The 9545-nt window shown below is 33.5% G+C and overlaps 1 protein-coding gene across 1 annotated transcript; it reads right to left on the minus strand.

Annotated features, from left to right (window-relative positions):
- Positions 1–440: 440 nt before the first annotated feature.
- LOC9304344 (calmodulin-like protein 8) lies at positions 441–3646 on the minus strand. The gene is made up of 4 exons (XM_002870255.2): positions 3484–3646; positions 3209–3366; positions 2736–2816; positions 441–806 (listed from the first exon to the last, which is right to left on the minus strand). Exons 1-4 carry the CDS (start codon positions 3569–3571, stop codon positions 669–671), a joined length of 465 nt encoding a protein of 154 aa, XP_002870301.1. The 5' UTR covers positions 3572–3646; the 3' UTR covers positions 441–668.
- Positions 3647–9545: the final 5899 nt, after the last annotated feature.

The raw sequence follows: 9545 nt of genomic DNA on the forward strand, positions 1-9545 counted from the left end.
ATGGGGTTTTCTGTTTGAGGGATTTTGGTAAAAGTTTGGAAAAGTTTTACTGTCTCTAAGCTTTATTTTTATTATTTTCTTACTAAATAATAGTTATTATATGGGCATGGCTTTCTCACAGTCTCTCCATTTTTATTTATATAAACAAGTATCACTTCTATTATTCTTTACATAAAATTACATTGCCGAGAAGCGTCTAGAGTCTAGACTAGTGATTTAGCCATTAGATCTTCTCGTTTGACATAAGAAGTTCGACTCCTCACTTTCATGGGGAACATAAGATATATCGAAATACTTTAGTATTCACATATATCAATCCGCGAGAACATTACGTTTCTTATTCATTCGCTAAATATAATTCCAAAATCATACTGCTATAATTCAAAGATTGCGAGAAGAAGAAAAAAATCATATAGAAAAAACAAGCTGTAATATAGAAAAAAAAACACCTTTAATTAGAGTTCCAAAATCATATAGAAAAAGCTATAATATAGAGATTAGATTGGATCTGACAGCTACATAAGAGATAAAACAAGACTGGATCTGAAAATTTCAATGAATGTAGAATAATGGAATTTGTTGAGATGGTGTGAACACAAAGTAGTAACAACTAATGGTAATTAAGGATCATTGGCTTATATAATAAATAGAATAAAAATAAAAAGCAATCAGCCAATGTTGATCATCATCTTGACAAATTCATCATAATTGACTTGGCCATCACCATCCAAATCTGCCTCCTTTATCATTTGTTCAACTTCTTCATCTGTTAGCTTTTCCCCTAGATTTATCATTACATGACTTAACTGCAATAACAAAAGTCTTTCACTTTAATAAATAAATTAACATAATAGTTAGTCTAATTAGTGTAAATTAAATTGTGCATGTTAATAATCAGACGTGTCTGGCCATGTACAGAGAATAATAGTATATATTTTCATTTAAATCAGCAATAGTTGGTCAAACCTAACTTAAAATTTTCTGATTTATTTACAAAAATTATGAAAAAACCTAGTATATTATAGGCCTCGGCATTCGGTTATCGGATCGGATTCGGATCGGTTTTTTCGGATTTCGGTTTTTTTATATAGATTCTAATATCTATACGGATAATTATATAATTCGGATCGGTTTCGGTTCGGATATTTCGGATTTCGGATCGGTATGGATATGATATTTAATATCCGATTTAACCAAAAAATCTAAAAATAATCCGAACAATCCGAAAAAAAATTGAAGTGACTAGTTGAACTAACATGAAACCATAGCAAATCCGAAAACTGCAAAACAAAATTGAAGTGACTAGTTGAACTAACATGAAACCATAGCAAACCATAGAGTTTTGAAACCAATGTGAGACATAAAAATACATCAAAGTTTTAAAACGGTAAACCATAACATCTTAAAGAGTAAAGAAGTAAGAAAATCAAGATTAGGGAAGTGGATCCCGTATTACTAGAGAAATCGAAATCAGGGAAGTTGATCTCGTATTGCTAGGGACTAGGGTTCTAGAGGAGAGTTCGGATGTGTTCGGATACCCATCGAATATCGGATCGGATCGGGTATTATCCGAGATCCGATGGATGTAAAAATCAATAACCGATCGGTTATTCTCTCGGATGCGGTTCGGATTTTAATCCGATTTTTTCGGTTCGGATTTTTGGTTTCGGATTAAAACGGCCCGGCCTAGTATATATATATTTTTTAAAGTTGTAAACAAAATACAGCTGGTTTTAGCCTAAGTTTGACCAATCGATATAGAAAACCCCAAACCTTCTGCCCATATATAATGCTATTAATAAATTGAATTATGTTGCATGCAAAAATCTCCTTATATAAACGGTGTATGCATTAATGTAACTTTTGAGGATGTAAAGAAAGGTATATATATTTATTTAGTTAAACTAGGTGAAACATGTGCCCTCCTGTCAAATAAACCAATAGAATCAAACGCATTTTACTCTATCTAACTACTTTCTAAGTATTAATTGTTTTTCTTTGTGTTCCTCCTCGTTCTTCTCTAAAGATTCAGAATGCCAGCTAGCTCTAAGCCTTCACGATGGAAAACAGACTTTCGAAAAGATAAAACCAAATAAATAAATGGCATGTCTTGTTAAAAAAAATGTTTAAAATTGTTAGAACATAAATGAGACAACAACTATGGATCTCTTTAAATTGGAAGATCGTCTGGCTTTGTTGTCTGATATTTGTCATTGATTCTAAATATGTGAAAGTGTGATTTAGCTGGATTTCTCGTTTTTCTAGTCAATGCAGAATTAATTGGTCCAAGTGGTTTCATAAAAATACTACGCTCATAATTATTGTGCTTAGCCTGGATTTGACACTTTAGAGATATAGAGCATGTACCACTTAAGAAGAGAAGACATTTATGAAATTGGTTCATGTACCTTAACTAAATTCGACAATAACCAAATTTAGATAAGGATTTTTAGTAGACACAAAAATCTATTCAGTTATGGCTCTAATCATTTATAAACATATAAAAACAGAGTTAGACCGTACATGGTATTATTGGTGAACGTTGTACAAACGCAATCCAGTGCATTGAACTAATTTGTTTTTATAAGTTCTTAAAAAGGATTTTCCGCATAAGTTCTTGAATAAGTCAAGCATATATCTTTCTAACTATTTATATATACATACACATATATCAAAATTAAAAAATAACGAGAGAGCGAGAGAGAGAGAGAGAGAATTGAAAGAGAGTCACGAACCTCACTGGCAGAGATATAACCATTTTGGTCTTTGTCGAAGACTTTGAATGCTTCTTTCAGCTCTTCCTCAGCATCACTTTCCTATACCATCACATGATCATGACAACAATTAACATACAAAACTATTGTTAATTAAAGTCTTTATTTAGAATATATACACATATGTATCTTCACAAATCAGATTTGTTCGTAGAGAACAACATAAAGCATAAAAAGCATGGAAAGACGGACATTTTGTTTTAAGAACCTAAGAAGCATAATGAATGAAACAGCTCCATTTTGATGACGAATCTGTTAGGATCCCATATCAAAAGTTACAAGGGACCTAACGTAATATAAAAGAAACCATATACTAACCAAAAAAAAAAACTATATAGACAAATCCTTTACTTGATGTAACTTTTTTGTTTGTTTGTGGCAACGTTAGCTCTAATAGTGAAAAAATAAGCATAAGAGATCAAGAGAAGAGGAACCTGAAGTTTTTTGGCCATGAGGTTGAGAAACTCAGCAAATTCAATGGTGCCGTTGCTATCAGAATCGATCTCAGTGATGATATCTTGAAGTTCTTGTTCTGTCGGATTCTGATCCAACGAACGGATCACTGTTGCAAGTTCTTCCACCGTTATACAACCTATTAATGGATTCCAGAACAACGATAAATAAATGTTCATAAAACATATATTAGTCGTCTTTGTTATATATATATATTCTATGACCATCTAGAGAAAGAGAGAGAGAGAGAGAGAACCGTCGCCGTCTTTGTCGAAGAGACAAAAGGCTTCTTTGAACTCAGTGATCTGATCTTTTGTCAGTGCTGTCTCTTGACTATCTTCCATTGTTTTCTGAGGATTTTGTTTGGAGAGAAAGAGAGAGAAGAGAGGGAGCTCAAGGTTTGAAGTGCTTAAATCTCTGGTTTAGGGTCTTTTTGTAGAGTCGTGACAAGGCCTTATGTACTTTTCAAGTACTTTAAGCCCTTTAGTGGATTCTCAAGTTGTTTTAAATTGAAAGGGCAGTACTATTTTTAATTTCAATTTTTTTCTAGAACTCTTGAATTGAACAATTTAATTCTAGTCACATGACTAAATCGCATATAATAAATTAATAATTGTCGCTGTTTGTTAAAGTTCAAATCACTTATGCAAAATTAATTTTGAAAAATCATCTTCGTTTAACAATCCGTTGTTTAGTCAATCACCTATGCTTCAGCGTAAACAGTGAAAATCATCCGAAAACTTTAAATCGCCTGATGATAAGGAGAGACGGCTATAAAAATACATAGAAAGAAAATTACTAAAACAAACAAGCATAAGTCTAAAATATGCTTGATAAAACGTCCCTTATTTTTTCTGTGTTCAAACCCATTAACCACTCATTTTGTACTCAACAATCCTTTTCTTTTATTTTTTTTCTGATTTCAAAATCAGTGATCACTTCTTTAATACTCTTAAAACAATATTGAAATTTGTCTACACAATTCAACACCTCATTGGCCATCTTACCCGCTCGAACCAGGAGATTCTCCTTACCAAGTGAACATCTGCCATGCTTGTGTCCACAGAAGACATATTAATTACACAGCAACTCGACTGTCCATAGGGGTTGAAGCATCACGACTATGAAGCTTAACTTGGCCAGCATGATCTTGTAAAATCCGTGCATTATATTCCCACACAATGATTCAAAGTCTATTCACAATTAATGATTAAATAACTACTTGATGAATCATTCCATTTTCAAAATTGTTCCGATTAACCAAGTCGCCTTGGTCCAGTGGTAAAGAAGAGAAAAGTTTTCCGCCACCTGGGTTCGAGTAGCATTGACCACCGGGGTTCGAATTTTAACATGGTTTTCCCGGGCCCTATGATTAGTCTTTGGACCTAGAAAGTCTATAGACCTGAGTTATCAAAAAAAAAATGTTCCAATCTACAACATTTTTTGGAATTTACGGGGTAGTTATGAGAATATTACAGATTCATTTGAATCACACATTCACACCATTTTATTCCTTTTCCTATACTTTTTGTTCGAATAAATGTAACTATTTCTATAAATCAGATAAAAATATTTTCCACGTCACATACCATAATTAATAAGAATATCTACTGCTAAAAGATTGTAATCAGAATATCTATTGCTAAGAAAGATTTTAGGAGAGACTTGCATTGAATCTGCAATTGGTATCCGAACAGTACGGAAAATGCATGTATATGCTACGTTGAATTGACCCTATCGTCTGCATTATACGATCACAAGCACGATATACGAAAATATTAAAAAAAAAAAAAAAATGATTAGAGGTAGCAAATCAACGGACCAACGCAATTTTTGGAAACGATACGCGCTAAATTGGTTGAATTTAATTCGGTTAAACTTTTCATGTCTTGGATTTTTCGAGAAACGAATTGTCAAAACAAAAAGAAAAGTATGGCACTTTTTCTTCGTTAGTAATCTTTGCGTTTTTACTCTTCCTAGCTGAAAATGTAATTCGGGTTAAAATACAAATAAAACATATTAGCGACCTTAATAGCTCATATTTAATTGTCATACTTAATTTGATCCTTCATATAATTTACATAGAGGGAAATCAACGAATATTTGTCTAATGTCATTGTAATTAATTACAACAAAATATTTAGACAACTGGATTATGGGCCTATGGGGATGTGAAGCGTCAACATAGATCTAGCGGCTAGAGTCACTTCGTAAGTTTAATGGAGGAGTAGACTGAAAAAAGAAGATTAAATTATGCTTCTGACTAGGCCTCGCGTTCGGTTATCGGATCGGATTCGGATCGTTTTTTTTGGATTTCGGTTTTTTTGGATATCCATACGGATAATTATAGAATTCGGATCAGTTTCGGTTTGGATATTTCGGGTTTCGGATCGGTATGTATATGATATTCAATATCCGATTTAACCAAAAAATCTAAAAATAATCCGAACAATCCGAACAATCCTAACAATCCGAAAACCGCAAAACAAAACTGAAGTGACTAGTTGAACTAACATGAAACCATAGCAAACCATAGAGTTTTGAAACCAAAGTGAGACATAAAACAATGCCAATACATCAAAGTTTTAAAACGAAGGTAAACCATAACATCATAAAGAGTAAAGAAGTAGAAAAATCAAGATTAGGGAAGTGGAACCCGTATTACTAGAGAAATCGAAATAAGGGAAGTTGATCTCGTATTGCTAGGGACTAGGGTTCTAGAGGAGAGTTCGGATGTGTTCGGATACCCATCGGATATCAGATCGGATCGGGTATTATCCGATATCCGATGGATATAAAAGTCAATAACCAATCGGTTATTCTCTCGGATGCGGTTCGGATTTTAATCCGATTTTTTCGGTTCAGATCCGGTTCGGATTAAATGCCCAGGCCTACTTCTGACTAAGAAAAAAGACACACATCAGAACTGATAGATATATTAGTGAAATATGATGCATGATTTTTTTCTTAAAATAAAGAATAGAATGCATGGTCTGAAATGAGTTTTTGCTAGGAGATCTCGGGAATTATGAGATCGACTTAAAAGAAAAGTTAACATTTGTATAATATATTCTTATTGTTAAATAGGTAAATTTACTATTATCATATATGTAAAGAACTTACTAATCAAGTTATGATCTTTCTATAAATAAGTTTATTGGCTAATGAATAAATTGAGAGAACTATTCTACTACTATGGTTTCCTCCAAACTTATCATGGTATTAGAGCCTTGATCCTATTCATGTGGATTATGGTTCTGTTACGTTAGATTCTGCGTTTAAAAAAAAAAAAATGTTTTGATCTTCGTTCTTTTGTTTTGGAAAATCAAACATATTCCATTGATTTTCTTTAATAATATATATGTTTTGAGCTTTGTCTCTTTATTTTGTTAGTATTTAGTCTTTGTTTTGGAAAATCAAATATACTTCATTGGTTTTCTTTATTTCTACTTTCTACTTACGTTTCTAAATAAAACAAAAAAAGGAAGAAAGAAGAAGAGAGACGTGATCATCTTGGTGATTTACGTTGTTGATTCGGTCAATTTTTATTTGCCACGATCGATTTCTTAATAGCTAGCAAAACTTGCTAGTTACTTGGAGATGAAGAAATCCTGAAGAAGAACACGTTGTTCATGTCACGCACTACAAAAGATGGCATAAACAAACGATTTACTTTGGTAAGAAAAAAAACCATATGGTTATGTTTGGTTTTTAACCGGTCTTCATGTGGTTTTCGTTTAACAACGAAAAGGATGGAAGCCACGAAGATGATTCTAACGGATACGATGATGATCCGGCGGTGATGAATTTGAATTTGACTATGACTACTACACAAGTTAACGTTCTTCATGAACAAGAAGTTCAAAGATCGACCAAGACTTGTGATCTAAAATCGATTGAGATACACAACTACTAAAGTATCCTCAAGTGGCATATATAAAATAGTTCCTTCTCTCATGTTATTTAATATGTGTATAAGCTAAAACTGTCAGGAGATCTCAGAGATTATGAGATCGACTTAAAAGGAAAGTTAACATTTGTATAATATATTCTTATTGTTAAATAGAAAATCTACCTGATTTGATCTGAGACATAAACCCTTACTTTACCAATTGAGCTGAAGTAAATCAGTGATAAGAACACAAAAACATACACACTTATAAGCTCTATGCGACTTGTTAATCTTTCTTCTAGCTCTATAGTTCTGGTAGAGAATATTCTCGGAGTTCGTAGGTAAGAATATTTTGATTTTTAGAATTGGAGAAATCTTTTGTCATTGGTGGATTTAGATTCGATTAAGTTCAGTGTAGGGTTTTGATATTTGGATTTTGGACGAAAGCGAAGGATGAGTCGTGGGAATTACAAGAACCCGTGCTTGAGCACCCATCAGCCATATGCTTATCTTCATATCAATGGTGTCAATTGCAATGAAGACATATCCTGACCTGCCCCAATATCTACAATATTCCACATACCTCTACGCATGTGTTGGAACTTGTTTTTGACAAAGTGGTTGTGACTACTTTTCCGGTGAATTTTCCGGTGAAGACGTTCATCGGAATGACCGGTTCTTGGGCACGATGAAATTGTTGGTGCGAGCACTACGTGGTGGTCTATAGGAATGTCAAAACGGAGTTCGTTTGAATGAGAAATGGAGATGTAAAGTGGCTAACTTAAAAATTTTTAGCTTTTGATTAAAGATCAAAATGTTATACTTGAAGGCAGTGTTCTAAAAAGCGGTCTAGGCGGTCGCCTAGGCCCCGACTAGGCGCTAGGCTCTCATGCGACGCCTAGATAACCGCTTTGACCGCTTAAAATTACATAAATCTTATTTAATGTATTTTTTCAATTTTAATTAGAGTTTTATTTATATATATATAGTTATAAATATTCATATATTGTTTAATATAAATATAAATAAATGTTTTATCTAGTTTTTGTTTATAATTTCATAATTTTAAGATTTATATAACTTTTATATATAATATTATATTTATAATGTTTTATGTTATAAACGTCTAAACCGCCTAAAAATCGTCTAAGCTCCGATTAGGCGTTCTAGGCGCTAGGCACTGGATCACCGCCCGCTTAGCGCCTAGCGCTTTCTTGAACACTGCTTGAAGGTTAGAGGAGATACGGGCTCGGGCCTTATGGTTTTGTGGCTTTGTGGAATGGGACTGATTTATGTTTAATCATAGGTCCAAAGATGATTAATTATTTGGCCCAGATTTTTGTCATCTGTATGTAACCAATACAAAAGAAAATTGGTCAAACCATATTAATCTCTCCTCTTAAGTCACGGCCATTAATCTGTTTTGTAACAGATGAATATCATATTTAATTCTTGAAATTAAGTCTGATTGATTCTCCATTTGATTGCACCGATATTTTTAGATTCGTGTGAGACACTATAAAATGGTCTCGTGGCAATACTCATTGTATACGTTCAAACACACAACACAATCACTTTCTTCTTATCTTCTCTAGTTCGAGTCTGAGAGTACAACATAAGGCTAGTGTTCAATTAGCTTTTGATTTGAGTGTTGCAAATTAAAAGGAGAAACAGTTTTATCCTGGGACTCTAATTGTCATCAAACCGTCGCACTACGGGGCGATTTTTGAGTTACGGAGAGAGATCATCAAAGTTCTCGACTCTGTTTATCACCGTCAATCTCCGTTCATCAATCATCTTTTTGGTATTGTGGATTTTTGATATTTGTTCAATGTTAATTGCTTTACAAATGTTAGATTGTGCCCCTATTGAAATATTCATGTCCTACAGCATGATCATGTCACGAATCAAACTCTCCCTTATCATGTACTTGATTGTCAATTCATTCATCTCAAAGACATCGATTTTCAACCGTTTTGTCCCAAAGTGACCAAATGACAATAACATGAATCTTGTCCCCAAGTCGTGGAAATGAATTTTCCGATTAGAAAATCATTCCATAGGGGAGCAGCATCTTCGAATATAGCATCTGGGATTAAAACAATTTGATCTCCATCTATGACAGATAATTCGAGGTCGTGTTTTGAAAGACTTTGACTACTTTGAACTGTTGGTGAATAGGTTTTCATGTGTTGAGTGTTTTGAGATTTTCTCTTGCTCGGAGAAGTAATCACCGTCAAAGAAGCCATGGTGGTCGGCACCGTTCAATCGGAGCAACGAGAAGTGGAGAACACGCAAAAACCCTAGGGTTTCTTTTTGGTCGCTTACCCCGTCAACAGAGAAAAAAAAACTTTTTTATAGTTTTTTGATCCTTAGTATTTTGTTTTACACTTCAGGTATTTGCTTTTTAATAACTAAATTGAAAT

Source organism: Arabidopsis lyrata (genome assembly GCF_000004255.2).
Source record: "Arabidopsis lyrata subsp. lyrata unplaced genomic scaffold ARALYscaffold_7, whole genome shotgun sequence".
Taxonomy (NCBI): domain Eukaryota; kingdom Viridiplantae; phylum Streptophyta; class Magnoliopsida; order Brassicales; family Brassicaceae; genus Arabidopsis; species Arabidopsis lyrata.